The sequence below is a fragment of the Dipteris shenzhenensis genome, chromosome 1 (genome assembly GCF_047967505.1).
Source record: "Dipteris shenzhenensis isolate YYH24624 ecotype China chromosome 1, Dip_SZ_1.0, whole genome shotgun sequence".
Taxonomy (NCBI): domain Eukaryota; kingdom Viridiplantae; phylum Streptophyta; class Polypodiopsida; order Gleicheniales; family Dipteridaceae; genus Dipteris; species Dipteris shenzhenensis.
This window is the reverse complement of record NC_141596.1, coordinates 64,073,007-64,097,530: the sequence shown is the minus strand read 5'-3', so window position 1 is coordinate 64,097,530 and position 24,524 is coordinate 64,073,007. Positions and strand designations below refer to the sequence as shown.

General features: G+C 43.1%; 1 protein-coding gene across 1 annotated transcript in view; it reads left to right on the top strand.

Moving 5' to 3' along the window:
* The first annotated feature begins 361 nt into the window (after positions 1–361).
* LOC147906195 (transducin family protein / WD-40 repeat family protein) overlaps positions 362–24,524 on the top strand; it is a 170,334-nt gene continuing 146,171 nt past the window's right edge. The window contains exons 1-2 of the mRNA XM_087377003.1: positions 362–592; positions 22,433–22,767. Of these exons, the coding sequence (XP_087233129.1) occupies positions 533–592; positions 22,433–22,767 (395 nt within the window). The 5' untranslated portion in view covers positions 362–532. The remainder of the gene's footprint in view (positions 593–22,432; positions 22,768–24,524) is intronic.

Sequence of the window (24,524 nt, the reverse complement as noted above, 5' to 3'; positions counted from 1 at the left end):
AACTGAATTAAAAGAATCCCCATAAGGTATAAAGTGAACCTAGTGGAGTTGTTTAAAGGACAATGGCTAGCTTTGTGTGCTAAGGTTGTCCAAAGGATGAAGGCTAGCTTTTCCTCTGAAGTGGATTCAAGAGGAATTGTTTACTTCTCTATACGTTTTGTTTTCAAACCTAGCTAAATGGATATAAAATGTGCTTGATATCTTTAAGTTAGAACTTGATAAACTACATTTCCTATAGTGTGCTGATCTTGATAAACTAATGATGAAATAGATACGAAAGGTGCTTTGACAAACTACATATATTAATTAATAAGGTTATATATTATATCATTATACATAAGAGAGCTATGTATGCTTTACATACTAAAATTTAAGACATATACTAATTCCTTAAAGAGCTATGAGTTTGTCGTGTGTTCCACACAAATAGCGATGCTTCCACGCGATGACTGTATAAGCCCGTTAAACTTCCAGTCTGCGGCACACAGGAAAAACTTGTAACTGTTTGTCTGCTTTACAAGAAGGTGCTTTCATGGAGGCAGAATCTGCAGAGTATAAGCTCAGTTGCCAACTCTACGGGCATCAGGAAGACGTAAGTTATTTTCTGCGTTCTCTGGCTTCGGGCCATCGTTCATCCTCAGTTATTGTTGTGTTGTTTCTGTTCGATCTCCCTAAGAAGGTTGGATTTAGATCCGCCACGCTAGTTTTCATAGACATAGTTAAGATCGTGTTTTCTGTGGTTTTGGCAATCATCTTCTTTTATTAGCTTTTGAACGCATAGCAAAAAACAATGGTTTCAGGTCGCTCAGATAGAAGATCTATCAAGCAACATACAGGGAATCTCTAGTCGTAAACCTGTCCAAGCTCTCTACGAGGGTACATAATAGTATGAGTATCATGTGCTAAACATTTGGTATCAATTCAACCCACCCGATACTCTAAACAATAAGGTAGCCATGCTGGGGTCCTGTGTATGCAAGCATGATTTTAAGGCCCAAGACTATCGTTCTCATGTTGTTGCCATCATATGGCTCAAGCATAAGGCATTGCCTAAAGATCATAATGCCGCCAGGAGATAATAGTGTGAAAGATGACAGGGCTTATATTGCATTTAGGAAACCCGAGCTAGGGTTTATCAACATGTAGGGCTGGTGTGTCCACCATGACAAGCAAATATGAAATTTTAACTCTTTTCAACAATAATACTTTCTATAATCACAAGTCTTACGTGAAAATTCATTTATCACAACACCCCACTCTTGGAGATCAGGAGCAGAACATACACAAGGATGAAGCCAAAAGTAAGTTTAGGTTACAAGTACAATGTCCAAGCAGCGCATACGTAAAAAAACAAGAGTGGGTTGCAACCAGCTGCATAGATTGTTTATAGTGCAGTGAGAAGATTATTCCAAACCATTTATCCGAAGACCTCTTAAGTGTCATGGCAAAATTGCCTTAATACTCCTCCACCCATTTGTTCACCTTCTTACCGACCAGTCTCTCAGGATGATATGTCGTACTGGAGTGATCAAGGTGCCCAATGCTATAGTTGATGCCTGCCAAGGATGGCCCATCACTTCACATCTCCATCATTGACAATCTCTTGAGGAAAGTCTTGGGGCTAGACTTTCGTTTAATGAACTGCTAGCCAATAGGAGATGCTGACTACTGTGTCTTGGTTGGGATGAAGTAAGCTTATCAAACCACCACATACATGCCGTCCCATCCCCTGTCCATAGAAGGCAGCGTAGTAATAAAATCCATGGGGACATGTGTCCACGTGCCTTCTGGAATGGGCAATGGCTGCAACAAGCTAGCTAGCAGATTGTTGTCCACTTTGTTCTGCTGGCATGGCAAGCATTTTTCAACAGAGTTCACCACATCTCTTCCCAATAGAAACTAATGCCTAGTCTGTTCATTGTGTTTATGATAACCCGTGTAACTGCCATAGGAGCTGAATGCATCTCTCTAAATAACACGATAAGCCATTATGCATGCAAGGTTCTGCGAGTCAAAAAGTATAGGCGCTGCCTTCACGATAAGCCATTATGCATTGAAACTCAGGACGAACTTGGCATGCAAGTTCCTGTAAGTCTAAAAGTATAGCTGCTGCCTTCAGATTCTGCATGCACTCCTCCTGAACTCCATATGTATATGGTGGAGACAACAAACAATGTGCAAGTCCACATTCTACTACATTTTCTTTGCACTTCCTGTATTAATGTCGCAGTCATATGATTGCATTGAAGCCAACCACTCTTTTGCTTGATCAACAAGTTGGGCTGCTTAAGAAAGCATTCGAACTTTCTATGGTCTATCTTGACGTCTTATTGCCAACATTTCCAGGTCATATACATGGTAAGCGAGCTCTTTGCCAATGAACTTTATTATGCTTCTAAAAGCTATCACACTATGGAGTGGTGAAGGCCATCACCTCAAACATGTACATCCTCAGTAACATAAAAAGTGGACCCGTCCGGGACAAGACAGTTTTCTTTACTTGTGCCTCGTTGAACTTAATGATAAGAGGCCTCTTCCTTGTGGCACCTTCCCATCCATACTCTCTTGACATGCTTTTTGGCCACCCCAAATTTCTTATGCATAAAGTGTCTTGCTGCATCCAAATGGCTGTCTCCTTCCTCAATCCCTGAGATTAAGAGACTTACTTTATCTTTTGTCTCCAGTTGATTATCGGAGGTTTGTGCCCACTCACAAATCTTTGGCCATCCTTTGTATATGCTTCCAATTTGGCATCTACATTGGCTTCCATTTTCTTGGAGCTCTTTATCAGTTTGCCCATTCTTAACCTCATCTATGCTCTTTTTTAGGTCTGCATTTGGTTAGAATTACGAGCATCTCATATGAGAGTGAGGCCTTCTATGTGGGTGTGCCCGTCTTGGAAATTAGGAGGTCAGTCAGTTAGTTTGGGGGGCTGGTTAAAGGCCTGTTCCAGGCTGTTTTTCTGACAGCTCGCTAGGGCTAATGACATGAACAAGCATCTGAGATCCCTAACCTGCAAGCAAACACAAGAACACCAGAAACATGAGTAATCTGAGCAGGCTGTTCACCACCCAACCACGACATCTACGAGACATGATCTCGAATCGGAATCTGAGCAGGGTGCTGACCACCCAACCACGACATCTACGATATATGATCTCGAATCATGAGATGTATCCTCCGAGCCACGAGCTGAGTTACTGGCACAAACTCCCAACTAGATCCCAACCAGCCTAGTGTCCCATACCACCAGGTGGCGCTTGAAGGCCTTGGATCTGCCACGCTAGGATACAGGCGCACGTCCGCGACTCGATCTAGGTTCGAGACCTTGCACTAGGGAGCTAAATTCACTTAATCAAGTTTTCCGTTTTTCATTTTTTCAACTTAGTAGTATTAGCACGCCGCAAGGGCCTTAGCACGCACGCCCTTTGCTCTAGCCCACAGGGGCTTGTATGAGATCATCCTTTTGGTGTACTTTGTACCTTGTATGTAAACTACTCGGTGCTTTCTATCAATTCAAACAACGGATTTTGCAGAGGCATTTGAATGAGATGATTGCGAGTTGCCAAACACATATACTTGAACTTAAGAGTTTGCAATTAAGCTGGAATTAAGACTTATACAGCTTAAACACAAAGTGACATCATTGGAGAATGCAATATGATTGAGGGGCCAAGACGGCCCCCCCCCCCTTATCCAGGCTCACTTTATTCTTGAAAATGGAGATACAAGACCAAGGTGCAATGCACCTTCCAAAGTGATGAACTCAGTGAAAACCTAGGACCTAGATACAAGACTCAAGAGCATATGTACAAGGTAGACAACAAAAAGGAGGACTCCAAGCTCAGGTTTCAGCTCTTGGCTTGCCCAATCCACAAGGAAGAAGCCTGCAACAATCACCACTTACATCCAACATTAGAGACAAACACTAGTTTCTAGAAAGATAGTAGAAACAACATGAAATAGTGCTGTAAATGAGATAAACTTGACAATACAGGCTCCCTTCGTGACTTGACCCTTTTGTAGATGAAGTCCTTGATGCCTCTGAAGCTACCTTGGGTGAGGAGAGTGTGGAAATGGGGCTGGAATGAGAACAGCTTAGAAAAACAGCCTGTAGGCTAGAAAGAGAAAGCTTTTATGGAGTGATAGCTGTAGAGAGAGAGTGCCAATGCTGATCCCAAGGGAGGAGATGTAAGAGAGGAGCTGCTGCTGTTCCAGAGGTGCACAGAAAGGCAGATTTCTGCAAGGGAAATGGGTTGGAACAGTAGAGAGAGAAATTCTGCAGTAGAGAGAGAAAAACTGCAGCAGGAGAGAGAAAGGGGCTGTGGCTGCTCCAGGCTAGGTGAAGGAGAGAGGATGCTGCTGCTGTTCCAGAAGAGCTGAGAGGTGGCAGATTTTTGGAGAGGAGGGGCTGGAACTGTAGAGAGAGAATGTGCTGTTGTAGAGAGAGAAAGTGCTGCTGAGGTGAGAGAATGGCCTGGGGAGAAGCTGGCTGCACCCAAGGAGCTGGAGAGGTTCTGCTGCATCATCCAAAAGGAGGGAGAAGAAAAGTGACGAAATTTTCATGTGTGGAATGAAGGGGAGAGGCCTTCTTTTATAGGCTCAGCCCCCCCCCTAGGCCTAGAGTGGAAGGTGGACACTTGTCCCAGATTTTTGGTGGGCTGCAGTCCCAAAGAGGACAGCCCAGAACCTGCCCCAAATCTACCAGATTTGGGGCCAAACACTTGGCCTGCATGCCCTGCCACTTGCCATGCATGCTGCCACGTGTGGGACAGGTGGACTGACCTGCCAGCTCAGATTCCATGTGGCAGTCTGCCACGTGTCAGCTGCCACGTCACTCCCAAAAACCCTAAAATTTCAAAGTTGTCAGAATTTAATTCTGATCGCACCCACGGGTTCCTAACAGCTTAGACTATCTATTGACGTACTCTAAGGTCATAATTGAGCCATACTGAGCTCATTTGTTTGTCGTCTTATCTTGTATCTCCATTACTCTTGGCATGCTGCCAGGCCCACACCCAAAGCTCAGGGAACATTCTCTTGAATGGTTCCTAGGTCGGTATGCAATCTGTGCATTTGATTGGTCCCATGTTTGGGTACTCAGGTGGGGTGTGGTTTCTAGATGTCCCTCTCAAAGAGAGGCCATCACTCTTGTGGGTCACTAATGCCCATAACCCCAAGCAAGGGGGTCCACCCTCAAATGCTAGACCTAGTCCCCATTGTCCGTAACTGAACAGAAGGAAAACATTTCATTTCTTAATAAGCATACTATTGAAAAACGAAAAGAAATAGTACCAAGCAAGTGGATACATGTTGAAGCAGGATGACATTCCCTCCGTCTTTCATTCGGTTGTCCGCAACTGAAATGCTTCCTCATAAGCATCTAGGATTTCAGGACACTCCTGAAATGTAGATCTGTACACCCATTGGGCATCGGTGGATGGGAGCCCTCTGAACTTCAAAAGGTACATTTTGCGAGTCGTGCCTCGACGTCCCGTAGTGAAGTTATGCAAAATAATTTGCTTGGGATCAACAAGATCTCAGTGTCCTCTACTTCAGGTGCATCGTCCAGTGTGGGCTCTTGAGGTGGTTCCCCAATGAAGGGTTTCACCAAGCTTACGTGGAAGACATTGTGGATCTTCCAATGCTCTGGAAGTCTCAATCGGACTGAGACATCATTTATTACCTGCAACACCTGAAAAGGACCATAATATCGAAAGGATAGCTTGAAGTAGATGCGCTTTTTGCCCACTTTGGTTTTTAACCGGGCTTTTGAATGGCTGCTCGAACCGTGGCATAAGCAGAGTCATAATTCTCCACGAATTGATCAGCGGCAAAGATTTTTTCTTTTGTTTGCATGAGTGGAGTTGGTAAAGATCTACCATATACAATTTCGAAAGGAGCTTTTCCAGTGGAGGAATGAATTGTGTTGTTATAAGCAAACTCCACAAGAGGAAGGAATTTCTTTCAAAAGGTTTGCTGGTCATGCACATAAAATTTCAGCAAATCCAAGAGTGTACTATTCGTAACTTCAGTTTGGCCATCCGTTTGAGGATGAAAAGCTGAGGAGAAACTTAGAAGAGTTCCAAGGTTCTCAAACAAACCCTGCAAGAAGTTACTAGTGAACTTTGAGTCTCTATCTGATACTATAGACTTGGGCATGCCGTGGTGTCTAAAGATGTGTCTAATAAATAAATGGGCAGCTTCAGGTGCCTTGAGATTCTTTCTGCAAGGAATGAAGTGGGCTTGCTTGCTGAATCGATCTACTATCACCCAAATCATGTCATGATTTTGATTGGTCCTGGGAATTCTTGTAATGAAGTCCATGGTGATGTGTTCCCATGGTCTCTCAGGAATGGGTAGGGGCTGAAGTAAACCCTTGGGTTTTCCTCTCTTATACTTAGCTTTTTGACATGCGAGACAAGCTAAAATGTAGGCAGCAGTGTCCTTTTTCATGTTAGGCCAGTAGAAAAATTTATCCATGGCTGAAAAGGTGGCCACAATACCCCTATGACCAGCATAGGGTGGGTTATGGCTTTCCTCCATCACTTTAGATCTAAGCTGCTTTGTGATACATAGTTTGTTCTCCATGAATAAATAGCCATCCCTGATGTGGTAGGAATGATGGGTGCCTCCATCTTTCAAATGTGCCCATGGCTGAGCAAAATCAGCATCTCCCTCATAGAATTCTTTGAGGGCTGTTAGCTCATCATGATAGGGAACTAAAATATGGTGAAGCCGTGGTCTACGAGAAAGGGCATCAGCCACTACATTCTCTTTTCCAGGAGTATATTGTATCTGAAAATGAAATGATTGCAGAACGGTAGACCATTTCATATGTCTCTCTCTGATCAGAGGTTGAGTTAGAAAATATTTAAGACTTTCATGATCAGTTTTTACAAGAAAATCTATCCCTAAAAGATAATGTTTCCAAAGTTTGAGAGCATGAATTACAGCTAAGAGTTCTTTTTCATAGATATCATAATGAAGTTCAACATCTCTTAGTCGTCGACTTTCAAAGGCCACAGCATGACCATCCTGGGTAAGAGAAGCCCCAAGGCAATCGCCACTGGCATCAGCTGCTACTAGGAATGGTTTCCTTAAGTCAGGAATGATAAGTACAGGAGCTGTAGTCAGGGCATGCTTTAGAGCATTAAAAGAGTCCTTTTCTTTTTGGGTCCATCTGAACTTCAGATTTTTCTTAGTGAGATCATGTAGAGGGGCTGCAAGTTCAGCACAATGCCAAATAAACCTTCGGTAATATGAGCATAGGCCTAGAAAAGACCTTACCTCATGGGCATTCTTCAAGTCAGGCCACTCTACAATTGTCTGTATCTTGGTTGGGTCCATACGGACACCTTCTCGTGAGATAATGTGACCAAGATAGTGAATCTCAGGAAGAAAGAACTCACTTCTTCTCATTGATGTGAAGAGCATTTTCAGCTAAGATTTGAAATACAATCTTTAGATGTTCCTTATGCTCTTCCTCATTCTTGCTGAAAATGAGGATGTCATCAAAGAAGATGGCAGTGAACTGTCTATAGTTCCTAAACAACTGTTCCATCAGTCGATTGAACGTGGCTGGGGCATTAGTAAGGCCAAATGGCATTACCATATATTCATACAGCCCAAATGTGGTTCAGAAGGCTATTTTATGAATGTCCTTAGGTACAACTCGTACTTGATGGTAGCCACTCTTAAGATCTATGCGGCTGAAAATTTCAAATTCTCCTAAACGATCAAAGATATCGTCTATACGAGGAATTGGGAAACGATTCTTAACCGTCTGTTTGTTTAAGGCTCTATAGTCTATGCACATCCTGAAGGTTTTATCCTTCTTTTGGACAGGAGAGCAAAAAGAAGAACTACTGGGCTGGATCAATCCCTTGTCCAAGAGTTCTTGGACTTGCTTGAAGATTTCATCTTGTTGAGACTGACTAACTCTATATGGGGGTCTATTTGGAGGTGAAGACCCTGGAACTATGTCAATTTTGTGATCCTTTGGTCTCTCAGGAGGGACGTGACTAGGAAGTTCCTGAGAGAAGCAACTAGAGAATTCCTGAAGGAAATCTAATCTTTCTTTTGTGAGAGGATCTGACTTTTCTTCACTTGGTTGCTTATCGCGTACAAACACTAGAAAAGAACATACTCCTTTCTTAAGCAAATTGGGAGATCGTGCATGACTTACCATAGGAATGGTGTTTCCTGAAACTCTCGCTGTAATGCTCACATCTCTACCCTTATGTTGGAGGGTTAGAATATTCTTCACATAATCAATTCGGGGGTTGACTTGCTTATGCCAGGGCATGCCGAGAATTACATCTGATCCTTGAAGTGGTGCCACCATGAAGGGTAGATGATCCAAGTACCCCTGGATGTGTACCCAAAGCTTGCCGATGATGGGGTACACCTTCTCTTCTTGGTTCTTGAAGGCTGCAGTTGCCTCCAAGGCTTCTCCTTTATCCTCTGGGGCTATCCCCAAGTTCTGTGCCATCTCATGAGAAATAAAGTTGTGAGTAGCTCCACTATTGAACAAAAACAAAGCGGATTGATCCTTTACCTGACCCCATGTTTTCAACAAACTATGGGTGTCGTTTACAGCTCCCTTTTCTGGAGGTGCTTCCATCTTGTTGACTACCAAAACTGGCTTTTTGAGGGCTGCTTCTTTGTTGCTGCTGTTTTTGGCAGCTTGAGGGCATTCGTAGAAGTTGTGGCCTCGATCGCCACACTTGAAACACCGCCCTTCGGAGTAATACTTTTGCTTCTGTTGTGGAGACAATGAGCTGAAAGTGCGGGCTGCTTTCTTCGAAGGAGGCTGGCTGGCTGACTTTTGCTCTTTTGGTGCGTCCTTTGCTGTCTCCTTACCCTTTTGTTCCTTGGAAGAGGTTCCCTGGGACTTCCGCTTGTTGTTGCTGCCATTCCGCTTGTTGGAGAAAGATTGTTTCTTCTCCACCTTCAAGGCGATGTTGATGGTGTCTTCGAGAGAAGTAGGAGTGGCAATGTCCACCTCATGCTGAACGATATACCGTAGGCCAGCAAAGAACTTCCTTTGCTGCTCTTTTTTATCCTTCCTACTGAATGCTTGAACTTTTAACAAAGTATCCCAAAAACGATCAACATACTCACTGACTTTCTCTTCTTGGCGTTGGCGGAGGATGTCCCACTGCACCATTGTATCTCTCTTAAACTCCTTAGGCAGGAAGTGCCTCATCAAGTTCTTCTTGAAGTGCTTCCAGGTGTGGGCTTGCTGTCCAGTGTTGACCATAGCTGCTCACCAGAGTGAAGCACGGTCTTGCATGTGCAGGACGGCAAACCGGATCTTCGCCTTGTCTTCGTACTCGTCCCCCTCAAAGAAATACTCGAGGTCTCGGATCCAGGCTAGCAAGACCTCGGGCTTGTCCTCTCCCTTGTACTTGGTAAACTTGAAGAGCTTATCTCCAAGAGGTACCTTATGCTTTGCATACCTTCGTCTCCGTGGACGTCTCGAAGGAGATGGACTCTGATGACGCCGTCTACCTCGAGGAGGGGAAGAAGAGGATGATCTTCCCTCCTTGTTGGAGTTGGTGTTGTCTGCATGGCCTCTTCCTTGGGATTGGGGCCCTATGTCATGAGTTCCTGCTTGGCTGCTTTCCAGCACTTGAACCTGTTGAGCAATGTTTGCCAAGAGAGCACTCAACTCATGCAGGTTAGGAGGAGGGTCAGGTCCATTGGCTGCCATGATGACAAGATAACTCAATGAAGGAGAGACTCAACAAGAGAAAGCACAGAGTACAGGACCACTGCCTAAGCTCTGATACCAATGTAAACTACTCGGTGCTTTCTATCAATTCAAACAACGGATTTTGCAGAGGCATTTGAATGAGATGATTGCGAGTTGCCAAACACATATACTTGAACTTAAGAGTTTGCAATTAAGCTGGAATTAAGACTTATACAGCTTAAACACAAAGTGACATCATTGGAGAATGCAATATGATTGAGGGGCCAAGACGGCCCCCCCCCCCCCCTTATCCAGGCTCACTTTATTCTTGAAAATGGAGATACAAGACCAAGGTGCAATGCACCTTCCAAACTGATGAACTCAGTGAAAACCTAGGACCTAGATACAAGACTCGAGCATATGTACAAGGTAGACAACAAAAAGGAGGACTCCAAGCTCAGGTTTCAGCTCTTGGCTTGCCCAATACACAAGGAAGAAGCCTGCAACAATCACCACTTACATCCAACATTAGAGACAAACACTAGTTTCTAGAAAGATAGACTTGACAATACAGGCTCCCTTCGTGACTTGACCCTTTTGTAGATGAAGTCCTTGATGCCTCTGAAGCTACCTTGGGTGAGGAGAGTGGAAATGGGGCTGGAATGAGAACAGCTTAGAAAAACAGCCTGTAGGCTAGAAAGAGAAAGCTTTTATGGAGTGATAGCTGTAGAGAGAGAGTGCCAATGCTGATCCCAAGGGAGGAGATGTAAGAGAGGAGCTGCTGCTGTTCCAGAGGTGCACAGAAAGGCAGATTTCTGCAAGGGAAATGGGCTGGAACAGTAGAGAGAGAAATTCTGCAGTAGAGAGAGAAAAACTGCAGCAGGAGAGAGAAAGGGGCTGTGGCTGCTCCAGGCTAGGTGAAGGAGAGAGGATGCTGCTGCTGTTCCAGAAGAGCTGAGAGGTGGCAGATTTCTGGAGAGGAGGGGCTGGAACTGTAGAGAGAGAATGTGCTGTTGTAGAGAGAGAAAGTGCTGCTGAGGTGAGCGAATGGCCTGGGGAGAAGCTGGCTGCACCCAAGGAGCTGGAGAGGTTCTGCTGCATCATCCAAAAGGAGGGAGAAGAAAAGTGACGAAATTTTCATGTGTGGAATGAAGGGGAGAGGCCTTCTTTTATAGGCTCAGCCCCCCCCCTAGGCCTAGAGTGGAAGGTGGACACTTGTCCCAGATTTTTGGTGGGCTGCAGTCCCAAAGAGGACAGCCCACACCCTGCCCCAAATCTACCAGATTTGGGGCCAAACACTTGGCCTGCATGCCCTGCCACTTGCCATGCATGCTGCCACGTGTGGGACAGGTGGACTGACCTGCCAGCTCAGATTCCATGTGGCAGTCTGCCACGTGTCAGCTGCCACGTCACTCCCAAAAACCCTAAAATTTCAAAGTTGTCAGAATTTAATTCTGATCGCACCCACGGGTTCCTAACAGCTTAGACTATCTATTGACGTACTCTAAGGTCATAATTGAGCCATACTGAGCTCATTTGTTTGTCGTCTTATCTTGTATCTCCATTACTCTTGGCATGCTGCCAGGCCCACACCCAAAGCTCAGGGAACATTCTCTTGAATGGTTCCTAGGTCGGTATGCAATCTGTGCATTTGATTGGTCCCATGTTTGGGTACTCAGGTGGGGTGTGGTTTCTAGATGTCCCTCTCAAAGAGAGGCCATCACTCTTGTGGGTCACTAATGCCCATAACCCCAAGCAAGGGGGTCCACCCTCAAATGCTAGACCTAGTCCCCATTGTCCGTAACTGAACAGAAGGAAAACATTTCATTTCTTAATAAGCATACTATTGAAAAACAAAAAGAAATAGTACCAAGCAAGTGGATACATGTTGAAGCAGGATGACAGTCCCATAGGCCCGTGTGGTCTTCCACGGACGTCAATATATCTTTCTTTCTTTCTTTCTCTCTCTCTCTCTCTCTCTCTCTTTGTGCTTCCACAATGTGCAACATTAACATGGTATCAGATTAGGTTATCTAGAAGGTATGGTCTTGGAGAGGGCTATGCTTGCCCTGAGAGCCACCCAATCTCCGATGAAAGACTCTAGAGTGTCGCTAAGATCCCCCGGTGGTTAGGACTCGCTCCTATGGGTTGCCATTTACGGGCTCCAACCTGTCATGTCGAGAGGGAGAGAAAGGTCATTAGATCCTATGGTTTGCATATCCTGCGCCTATTTGATGAGTATCCCTAACACTATCATATGAAGTGATCAATCAAACTGTCCTAAGAGATTTTACAAAGCCTCTTGTGCCAAGAGGTGTGTGTCCATCTACCGTTCTCTACCTCCAGGTCATGGGTTTTGACTCTAAATGTGTAAAATTGCTCTTCTGTATGTGAAACTCCATTCCTCCCACAAAGTGTCCTTCAATTTTCGCCACACAAAGTCTTTTATGGCCCCTTTCTCCTTGGGTAAATCTTGGCTTAAGACATCTCATCGGCCTTTCCACCAACCAACTTAGGACCAAGTGTCTCAAGTGAACTACCTAGGACTAACCATCATGTGCCCCAAGAGGAAGAGATGTCCTTACTAGCCATACCAGGGCTAAAGTGGCAACAATAATTGCTGCTGTATATTGGCCACTGTTACTTTCTCATTATCCATTTGCAAGTACACTCCATTGCGTGTTTCTTCCTTGCATTCCAGCTTCCTTTTATTGTAGTCCCATTCAATAGTGGTATCAGGGCAAATTCTTGCTCCGACCTGCCTCCCCTAGTACTTTGTGTAGCTTAAGCTCGGGATTTGCAGCTTGCCATTGTCTGTGTAGATTCGTGATCTTGTCAGCTAGTAGGTCCGGCTTGTGACTCGTCTTTCCACTCCTGAGTCTGACCTATTTTCTTACTCAGCCTGCACTCAGATCTGCTTGCCAAATACTGTTGCAACATCCTCCAACAACGCGTCAACCTGCAAAGATCTTCTCGAGACCTGTCTGTACGGATGTACGGACCTCTGTACAGCCCGCACGGATTCTCTGCCAACTGTTCATACTACGCTTTTACTATTCACTCACTACCATCTCTGTTACATTTTGCTGCTGCTTTAGGTTTCAAAACTGGTTCAAAGTTGTTCTAGCCAGCTCCAATAGCATTGGTTTTGCTTCAGATTGGCTAAGGATTTTATAAATGCAGCACATTTGCCCTCTTTTTTGGCTCAGTTGCCCTCCACAAATTTTGGGGCTTTTGCCAAATTTGCAGTTAGGATTGCAGTGAATGCTTGGTAAGGCTTTGTCCTCCATTTTGGCACACTTTGGTTTGTCAAAATCTGCCTTGCATTGGCCTTTGTGCCTTGGAGACTTTTCTTTTAAGGTACTGACAAGTAGTCTTGAGCAGATTTTGCCCTTGATTTAGTGGCAAGACAGAGTTTTGTTGGACAGACGTCTGCAGGTTTTTGTAGTCAGTCTACTTGCAGTCACAGACTTTTGCAGGGTAGATTTGTGCATATCTACAAGTAGTCTTGAGCAGATTTTGCCCTTGATTTAATGGCAAGACAGAGTTTTGTTGGACAGACATTTACAGATTTTTGCAGTTAGTCTACTTGCAGCAACAGACTTTTGCAGGGAAGATTTGTGCATTTGGCTTAGTGTGGAGCAGCCATTTCATTTTTTCCTGACATTTGTAGATTTTGGAGTCAGTTTTTCTGCAGCAAGCTCATTTGCAATGATAGCCTTGAGGCTTTGACATTTTTAGAGCACATTTATTTTTGGGGATTTTTGCAGTATGGCAATCAATGATTTGCTTGGAATGCTTTTAGCTGAGGACAAGCTCGATGGCACCAACTATCCCACATGGCAATAATATTTGGATATATAATCCTCATTTTTCTCAAAATATAATCCTTTTTTTTCTAAAGAATAAAATAAAATATTTTGGATATTGTCACAGAAACAGAGGCTAGACCTGCCTTCTAGGCATAGGCACCTGTTGCCACCACCACCACTGCGGGTGGTGCTACTGTTGTCACTTCTGGATCATCTACCACTGCTGCAGTCGTGCCTCCCCCGCACGATTAGATCCGATGGGATCAGAGAGATGCATAGGCATATGCCTTGATTGCCTTGTCTTGCAAGAGGTTCATTATACCCCATATCGGTCTTGCAAGGCATCAAAATGCAAGACATTAGATTCAGAATGAGGTGAGGGGTGCCTTTTGGCTCAAGCAGTTGGACAATGTCAAAATGGAAGAAGGGGACAACATGGATGCCTATCTCACAAAAGTGAAGGGCTATAGAGAGCAGCTCATAAATGTTAAGACTGTCAGATCCTCAGGTAGTCTCCACGGCATTGGATGGCCTTCTTGATTCTTATCAAGGCTCCGCTATGACATTGATGTTAGTGGCTATGGGTAACCCCAACCACCACACCTTCGATCACCTTGTCACCTTGCTCTTGTAGGGAAGCAAAGCCATTCAAGTAGGGCTGCCTGCATCAATGTAGACCAAGCCTTTGCCTTGGATCACAAAGGTAGAGGAAGGGAGGGTAAAAATTTCAGCAAGCCCTAATCTACTCTTGTACCTCATCTGCTTCTACTATCACATGAAGCCCCGAGTGTCGAAAGTGCATTGCTTTGGAGAAAAAGCAGCAGCAGTAAGGACTTGTAGTTAGATATGCTTCTGTTGCTCATGAGCACATAGCAAATATGGCTCATGATGAGTAGGCATTGTTGTCACATGTCACTACAATTCATCGAAGCATCATGCAGCTTTATCAATTATAGATTCTATGTCTGATTGGTACGTTGATAGTGTCCAAGCATATTATGTCCTGCAAAAAGTTATTTCAGTCCTTGGATGATGCACCGAAGGGGGGCATAATAACATGTGCCAATAATGCATCTTATCCATCAGAGGGATTGGTCAAGTGGAAGTCACTTCAGTTTTAGGAGATGCTGTTACTCTTTTGTAAGTGTTATATATGTAGGTATTAAAAAGGATCTGATTTCTATTTCAGCCATCTCTACAAATTCCTGTAGAGATATTTGATGGTTATCGTTGTGCCGTGAATGACTACGAGCATAATAAAAGCATAATACTTACTGGAACACTTTCCCGAGGGCTGTATCATCTTCTGCATCATCTTGATGCGTATGACAAAGGGGCTGCTATAGAGACAAACACAGTAGCCGAATCTGTAATCTCTAATACACATCTATGACATGAGAGATTGGGACATCTCAAGTATAATAGTTTGGTCAAAATGCATTCTAAGGATATGGTGGTAGACCTCCCACATATCTATATATGTATATGTATATGTATATATATGTATATATATATATATATATATATATATATATATACATATCTATATATGTATATGTATATGTATATGTATGTATATGTAAATGTATATATACATATATATATACATATCTATATAAGTATATGTATATGTATATGCATGCACTTTCCAAACATGTTTGTGAGGGCTGCTTGTTTGGCAAAATGCATCTGCTCTCCTTTCCCAAGGATGGGACCGTGGTTGCATCCAGGAAGTTGCACTTAGTACATAGTGTGTGATGCATGCGGACCGATATAGACAACATCCCTTGGGAGATACTTGTACTATGTCACCTTTGTGGATGACTTTACCAGACATAGTTGGGGTTATCCCTTGAGATCCAAGTCCGATGTCTTTTGCTTGTTTCAAGCATTTCCTCGCCATGGCTGAAAATGAGAGTGGAAACAAGCTCGTGACCCTCAACACTGACAGGGGAGGTGAGTACATCTCCCGTTTTTAGCAGCCCAGGGCATTTACATTAGTGCCCAATGCCATAGACTCTATAGCAGAATGGAGTTGCAGAGCGGAAGAATCGAGCTTTGATGAAAATGGACAAATGCATGCTTAAGGGGGAGTCTTTGCCAATGAGTTTTGGTTGGATGGAATCATGTGTGGCAACTAGTTGCTCAATACAGCACCCACACGGGCGTTGAAGACAATCACTCTTTATGAAGCCTTGACTGGCTGGAAGCCTATGATTTCACACTTCTGGGTATTTGGGTGTTTGGCATTTGCACATATTCCCTCGTCTTGAGTTGGCTTTTGATACTCTTAGGGATAGCAAGCAGGCTGATCCCTGGCCGCCCATACTAGAGGTGCACAAAGACATGCATGGCAATTTTTGGGATGTTTTTTCGATTGTCACAGGCTGCAATGATGAACCTTTAGGCCATAAGGATGCTTTTGAGAACAGAGAGTGGATGGATGCTGAATTGGATTCCATTCACCAAAATGGCACATGGGAGTTGTGACTTGCCTCCTGGCAAGCGTGCCAATGCTGATAAGTCTTCACTGGTTATGCATGCTTTACGGACAATGATTGGGCTGGTTGCTTGGCTCTTCATTGTTAGAGAAATCATAGCCAAAGAGTGTTGTGTGATGTGTTGTACTAGGAGATCTAGTAGTGGTTTGATGTGTGAGTGCCACGTGTCACCATGGGACTTATCCCATATGCACCTGGTCGCATTAGGGCAGGACTGCCCTGCACTGATACCATGAACGAAACATGGTGTGTGAGAGAGAAAGAGAGAGAGAGGCTAGGGAGAGAGAAAATGATACTCAAATGTAGACATCATGAAAGGCTTTCATTCATTCATCGTCATCAATGAGACAAGTGAAGTACAAGCCTTTATAGACTAGACACACACTCTCGTCCCTGCCACATCATCACTTCTTCAAGCTCTATCCCTAATTATGCTCAGCTCTTTCTTGTGCAGCCGCCTCTCCTTCATTTCGTCTCTATTCCTCTTTGTCCTTTCAGCCGTCTGCATCTGCGTACAGCCTCTCCATAGCCTGCTGCCTTCATTCGGGTTTTGTTGAAGCACTCTTTACGCTCTTGGCGGCCTATTACTTGCTGGTCGGCGTATTTTCTCAGAGGCGCCTGCACGTGTGGAGGTTTTCATCGTCAAAATCAGCCTTTCATTGCTGCTGCTGCATAGCCGACTACCTGTGAGCATTCTCTGCAGTACTTCAAAGTCTTTGAAGGCAGCTCCGAGCTATTTCTAGCCTTCTAGCATATCACATCAGCCGACTTTCAGCTTGGTGACCTGCTACAGCAATTCGGAGCCGTCTTGGTGAACCAACTTGCATATTTCGGACCTGCTCCAGCATTTCGAGCAGTCACGACGCCCATAAGGGTTCCCTTTGTGGTTCAGTTCTGCATTTCGGATCATCTACTTGCTGCGTTTTCATTTGGGTTCGCATTTGGAGCACCACCAGCTACCTATAACTGCCCTCTTGCATACGTGGAGTCTCCTATTGCGTTTTGGAGTCCTAGACCAGCCACCATACCTCAGTTTGCACTCATGGATCCTCATCCTCGTGGTGAAGACCAATCAGATTGGGATGACAAGAATGAGAAGGCATTGGTGCTTATTGGTTTGAGGCTGGCTGACAATCTACTTCATCATCTTTACCTCAAGCATTCAGCCAAGAAGATATGGAACAAGCTCGAGCATCGTTTCGCCACATTTACTGGACCTGAGGAGCAGGCATCAAGTTATTGACAATGTTCAAAGATAATTTGCATTTGCTCAGGTTTGGCATCATCATCAGGTCACTCATTGTGGTCAATTGTGTTATAAATGCTCATCTCTAATCTTATACTATGGGTGTGACTGTTGGATCCCCCAATATTTTTGCTACAAAAATGGCTAGTTCTCTGAGAAACCATCAAGTGTAGACACGTCGAACTTTCATATCGCACTTTATTTTGTGTGATTTTTCACCCTAGAAAGGGTGAGTTCCCTTCCTTTTTAATTTTTCAACCTTCAATTAATATCAACCATGAGAGATTCCAAAGCTTTATTGATGCTGATTTAGGACATGTAGTCACAACTGATACCTCAATTTTGCTTTCTAGTAACCTAAGAGACCTTTTCATGAAAGGCACAAAATTTCGATTGTACTCTTTTAAAGAGTCTTGCCTTTTAAAAGCTATCGATGAGGGAATCTCAAAGTTTGTTTTGCAATTAGAAGAATGTTTAGGAGTTAAAATTATCTTATCAGAATGGAAAGGGAAGATTTTGAAGAAAGTTGCTTTGAAACTAGAAGAAGTCCCTTAGGTTATTTGCTCAAAGAAAAGTAACTTTCTTTCTAAAGAAGATGAAACTCTTCTTCGAAAATTCCATAGGAATTTTGTCATATCTTATGTGGACAAATGTTCCAATAACTTTGTTTTTATTTGCAAAAAGTTTTACTTAGAATGTCTTTTGAGAGAAGTGAACTCGTTTGCCAAAACTTACGCCCCTGCCTTAGTTTCTCAAAAGGATTTGATCTCAAAACATCAGAGTTTTTGCAAGTCTTCTGGGTTTGTTTGCAATCCAAGCATACCTTTTCTTTGTGCTGCTTGGAAGTTTCACAAAACTCCAAGATTTATTGCAGTTGCTTGTGAGACTACTTTGACAAATGTCTCTAAATGGCTAAGCTACTGCTTCAAAGCCATGTTACCTAGTGTCCATGAACTTTGGAGGGACTTATTAAAAGAGGCAGATGTCCCCTCGAACTCAAGCTGGATTTTATATGACTCTGTAGGAGTGATTCCTGTTGTAAAATTTTTTAATTCCTCTCGAAGCATTCAGGAAAAAGAGTCTCCTATTCTCCTTCAAACCTATGATTTTACGACGCTTTACACAAAGATTGAGCTGGAAGACTTGAAGTTTAGAATTAAAAAGCTAGTGGCTGAAGTTTTCAAGCTGAGATTTGACAAAGATAGATGCAAAGTGCTAAAAGTTGAGATAACAGCCTTATGCTTTGACTTTTTGTGGCTAAAAAATAAAGATCATGACATAGGTTCTAAAAAGAAAAGATACACAAAGGTAGTAAGTGTAGAAGATGTTTGCTCTTGGATAGATTTTCTTTTAGATAATCTTTACATCACAATAGGTGATTCTTTGTTTCAACAAGTTATAGGAATCCCCATGGGCACTAATTGTGCCGTCTTTTTAGCAAACTTTTATCTTTTCACTTATGAATTTGAGTTTATGCAACGTCTTATTTCTATCAATACTTGCCCTATCATTTTACATAAGCTTAGTCAAGTTAGGCGTTTTATAGATGATTTATTTGTACTAGATGTTCCTAACTTTCAAGACTTTATGTACAAAGACGCTAGAGCTTTTGGAGAATGAATCTATCCTCGTGACTCTTGTGAACTGAACTTCACTTCAAGAGGGGATTCTTGTGTTTTCTTAGATCTTAGACTTTCTCAATCTACCATAGGATTAGAGGTTGATATATACGATAAACGTGAACAACCTGAATATAGTGGTTTACACATTATAAAAATGCCTCACATTGACTCAAACATTTCTGATTTGGCAAAATATGGAGTCATTTCTTCCCAATTCCATAGATTTTCCCGCCTTTGTGCAACTAAGGAGTCTTTTATCACTCAATGTAGTAATTTGATCACTTTACTATTACACAAGAGGTATAATCCAAGGAAAATAATGAAAAAAGTTCGCACATTCTTAGATATGAAGTCTTTTATCTATGGTGTTTCGGCCTTAGGTTTGTTTAGAATGATTGAACATAAGCTGAAAACAAAAAGCGGGGAGCTGAATAGCCCGTTTTTCTTTTAGTTTCAAAAGAGAGTTTGTTTGAGTATACTTGTGCTTTCTAAGTTAGAAATGTATTTTTGCCTCTTTGCAGAAATGAGACATAAGTGTAAAGTGCCATTTAACTTTTTATGTTTTAAATAAGAGAGAGAGAGAGAGAGAGTTTTTTGGAAGTTTTTGTTTCTTGACTTGCTTGTTTATTTTTGCTTAAGTCACCTGCTTCTTTTCTTCTTTGTTTCTTGTTTTCATTCTCTTTTGTTTATTCGACGTATTTTAGTAAGCACTGGGTTTGCCCAAGAAACTCCGCGGGTCTTTAGAAACCCAGTATAGCTGCTTATGCTTGGGCACTGATGACGACATAAGTGTTGCTTTGCTTGCTAAGTATGTCTTCCTTTTGCTTTTCATAAAAGTTTTTGTTTATCTCTTTTTTCTTCTCTTTCATTTTCTCTTTTATTTTCTTTGTAGATTTTTGATCTTTAGAGCAACAAATTTTCTAAATTTGTATGATTGGACTTATTCTAGTCTTACAAAGGTATATATAATATCAACCATGCCATGCAGTAGCAGTCCTCAGTGTGCGCTACCACGTTGGCGGCTTTGCTATCTTCACTTTTTATGGCCTACTTTTCAATGTTGTAGTGCATTTGTTGTCTTTTTCTAGGCTCCTCTACGGGGCTTTCACATGGGTTGACCATCAACTACACCATTCCAAGGTTCATGCACCCGCTCTGTCTCAAACTACTTTTTTTGTCGACAACTTACCTTGTGGTCTACGTCAGTCATCTCTTTCCTTTGGGTATGTGTGTTATCTTCTCTTGTCAACCGCCTTGACATGTCACGTGTCATTCTTGCATCAACTACTAGAACTACCCCATTTTTACCCAATTCTTCTACCTTGTTGCCACGTGGTAAGTTTGTCAACATGCACCATTTCTCAAGGTTGATATTTTAGGACGTGGCATTTAATGGAGCCATATAATGATGGTGCCCTCCCCCCCCACCCTCATCCACCTAGCCACACCAAGGATCTTAACCCGTTAAAATGTATTAGACGTCCTCTCCATCCAAGACTTATCTGCCTTGACATTCGGCTATCCATTTTGTATATAGGATTAATCCCTTTTATATTTTGTCATCTCTAGGAAAGATTCCATCTCTCCCTTCTTGCATCTCATGCATTGTCATGATTGCACACATTTCTAAAATATTGCATGATCTATCCCTCTATGAGGTGGTAGATGATGTTTAGTGCTACTAGTCATTTTGTGTTGAGTCAATAAAGGTTCTTAACCTTGAGTTGTCCCTCTAAAATGAATGTATTTGGAGTCAATAAGAGGTACTCTGCCTTGGGTTGTCTCCCAAAAATGATTGTATGGTTTTTTACTTTGTATGATGGCGTTGACCACCCAGTTCAGAGTAAGGGGGGGTGACGAGTGATGGACTACCCTTGTCGGTCGCAAGTTGACTACACGGGAGGTGTTGGATAGTTGGACTTGCTCTTTGCAGTATTGCGGTGGAAGGGGGATTGGTCTCCTCCTTACGTGTTGGGTCTCACACTCTTTGCTTTGAAGGGAGATGTTGGAGAAATCATAGCCAAAGACTGTTGTGTGATGTGTTATACTAGGACATCTGGTAGTGGTTTGATGTGTGAGTGCCACGTGTCACCATGGGACTTATCCCATATGCACTTTGTACTTGAGTGTGTGTCTAGCCTATAAAGGCTTGTACTTCACTTGTCTCATTGATGATGATGAATGAATGAAAGCCTTTCATGGTGTCTACATTTGAGTATCATTTCCTCTCTCCCTAGCCTATCTCTCTCTCTCTTTCTTACACACCATGTTCCTTCATTCATGCATTTCTTGGCTCAGCAAGAAGCAACCTACTTGTAGTGGTGAGGGTAAGTACATGGCAGCCTTTACAGCTACTATGGAGTGGCTTCGTAAGCTACTTGCAGATCTTGATGTCTGCCAGACCTCATCTGATAGCAAGGGTGCTTTGGACGTTGTATGTAATCCTGCCTTTTGTATGTGTACCAAGCACATAGAGGTTCATATCACTATGTTCGAGAGCGACTGCTAGCTATGGACATACAATGGTCCTATGTTCTGATGGAGGATAACTTGGAAGATCTCTTCACGAAGGCTCTACCGCTTCGGCAAGCTTTATACTTGGTACCTTTTGTTGCATGATTCTTCTTTCCCTGTACTATCATAGGTTGCTATATCCATCATGGATGAACATGTCAACCATGATTTATTTTCCAGGTATCCCTAAGATGTATCCAGGATACTTCAGCCATACCATGGAGGGGGCTTTGTTGCCACTTTAACCATGGCGAGATAAGACATATAGTCCACTTGGGACACCCAGTGTTTAGTCCAAGTTAGTTCACTTAGGACATTGGCCACTATTCTACTTTCTCATTATCCATCTGCAGGTGCTCTCTCACAGTCCATTGCACTCCCATCCAACAATATGTGCCTCCTTTTTGTCTTGTGCCTTCCATCACTTTGTAAGGGATTCTATTGCTATCCATTTTTTCAGTTTGATCATATAAGAGATCAAGAGACATATTGCTTCACCCTCATGAGGGGTAGCATGCTGGTTTTTGCCAAAATTATGCGATAGGGAGTTTGCATTCTTACCGTAGCTCTTCTATTGGGAATCTTTTCTGAATTCTCTCTATTATTTTCCACATTTCTTTTGCTAGATTTGTGGCCCATACTTGACACCCATACAAGACAACTGGCTGCACTAGAGTCTGAAAAAGGAACTCCCTTGTACTCCAATTCCAGATGTTTGATTTCCTGCATTTGTTTGGTAAGATGAACAAAGCTTTTAGGTGTCCAAGTATCCTCTTTAGTACACATAGATTCCATTTGTAGCAGTCCTCAAATTCTAGTCGTAGATACTTGTAAGATTCCACCTCTTGTAGCTTGCATCCATAGAACAAAAAAGAATCAGACTTATGTAATGGAAGGGTCTGCATTGTGTGGATTTTAGTTTACCCAGTGTTTGTTGTGTGGTGTACCACAATATTTTTTTTATAGGATTGCTCAATGTTTTGAAGGCTCCCCATGTTTGTTAATACATATTCCCCCCCACCCTATGTAATGTGCAGGTTCGAGGAATTGGCATCTGTGGCGAGTATGGATTTGCTACAGGTTCACGGGACAAAACAGTGCGACTATGGTCAGCCAAAGGAGATGGAGAGAATGGGTACAGGTCTGAGAAGACAATGTTTGGGCATACAAGTTTTGTTGGTGCCGTTGCATGGATTCCACCTAGCGATGAGCTACCTAAAGGTGGACTAGTTTCAGGTGGAATGGACACAATTGTTAAAGTTTGGAATTTAGAGGGCTCTAATGTAATACACAGTTTGCAAGGCCATGAACTCCAGGTTACCAGTGTTGTGGTGGATGAACACGGAGACATCTTATCAGCATCAGTGGACAAGTACTGCTCTCTTACCAAATCTTGTTTACAAAAAGCAATGCCAGTTTAGTCTGCTGCAATCTTGTTTACAAAAAGCAGTGTCGGTTTAGCCTGCTGATGTTCAAATATGTCACTCAATGCAATGTTCGCCATAGATCTTGATTTTGCTGGACAGAAGGACTGAGGGGCTAACTATCTAAGGTCTGTAACAATTATGATTTATGGTTAACTCGCATGGTTACATGCATTGAGGGATAGATCGCTGTCGCTTTAGCATGGTTCGTGCATGGAGGGATAGGTGTCAGAGGTCAAGTGCTCGCTGTAGCACCTGGAAAATGACGTGAGCTCTTTCAAAAATACACCCACAGTATGCTGTAAATGACCCACAGTAACGCAAATATGCAGGAGATATACAGCAGAAATAACTTCAGAAAATACTCTGTTTATTAATTCACTGATGTTGGAAAACAGTAGCTCAAGGATGAGCACAAAACCTCCAGCAGGTACTGGGTAAAACACTGCCAGGTGTGGCTGACAGAAGTCTGAGGCCTAAAAGGGGGTCGGCGATGTATGAGGCTGTGGTGGCAAAGCTTGTGTTAGAGTGCTGACGACTATTATTATGTATGGTCTGCTATGGTCTCCTATCTATGTCCCTGCAACAAAGAAGTGCCACTGTCACTCGTGTTGGCCATGCCCCCAATTTGGTAAGCATGGAGGGAAGGTACCCTAGTTTGATCTTTGTCTCAACTTGCTAGTAAATCTACTGTCTCTCCCGCTCTAGCTCTCGGATCTGCCATCTCCCTGAGCCCTGCAGGGCAGTGTTGTCTGGCTGGAAAAACTCAGTGATCATGCTCTAAGTGGAGTCTTGTTGTACACCTTGATCTCGCCTATGTGCCCCCTGTGTTGGATGGCATCATGAATGAAAGTCGCAGGACGAGGAACTACATGAGGGTCAAAAAACGTCCTTGAAGAGACAATGATAGCGACCTCTGATCTCATAGTATACAGGGCATTTGAAAGCAAAATAATCCTCAACTTGATCTCTCGCTGATCACTTAAAGTGTGGATGTGACCCTCTCTAGGTATGCTCGTTGCCTGTCCACTCTTAATGCGAAGTCGGTGTGATTAAGCCTAAAAGGGAATCGGCGATGTATGAGGTTGTGGTGGCAAAACTTGTGCTAGAGCGTTGACGGCTATTAGTGTTAAGAGCGCTCGATCGATATTCTCAAGGAATGGGGGAGATGGATTAGTGTGTATCCTGGTGGATTAATGAACCCCTCTATAGAAATCTGCAAGCAATGGTCTCTATAAAAGTTGAGCTTCACAGGAAGCCTGTGGGGTGCCAACCAGGTCTTGAATGTATGGAGTTGTAAGAGATCCTCTTGGATAACTTGGTGATCTTGAGATGCGTGAGTGGGGCGGAGGGGGCCTCAGTGCTGTACTAGAAGGGGGGTAATTTGTCTATGTGGAGGCCCAGGCTCTCAAACCATCTGCATGTACGTGCATACCATTATTTATAGTCACCCTTAACTGTTAAAGCCCTGGATGAGGATAGGGCCTAGCATGGTAGCCTACGTTGCCCCCGATGTGCGGTGGAGATATGTGATAACCTAGAACGCTATATCAAGCTATAGTAAGGAAGCCCCGAACTCAGCTAGGATTATTTGATATGGGTCTACTATAGATCATCCGTGAAAGCAGGAGAACTTGAAGCCTCTCAACTCGAGCCCAATTCATCTTTGTCTGATCCCCAACAAGAGAAATAAAGATGGGCCTAT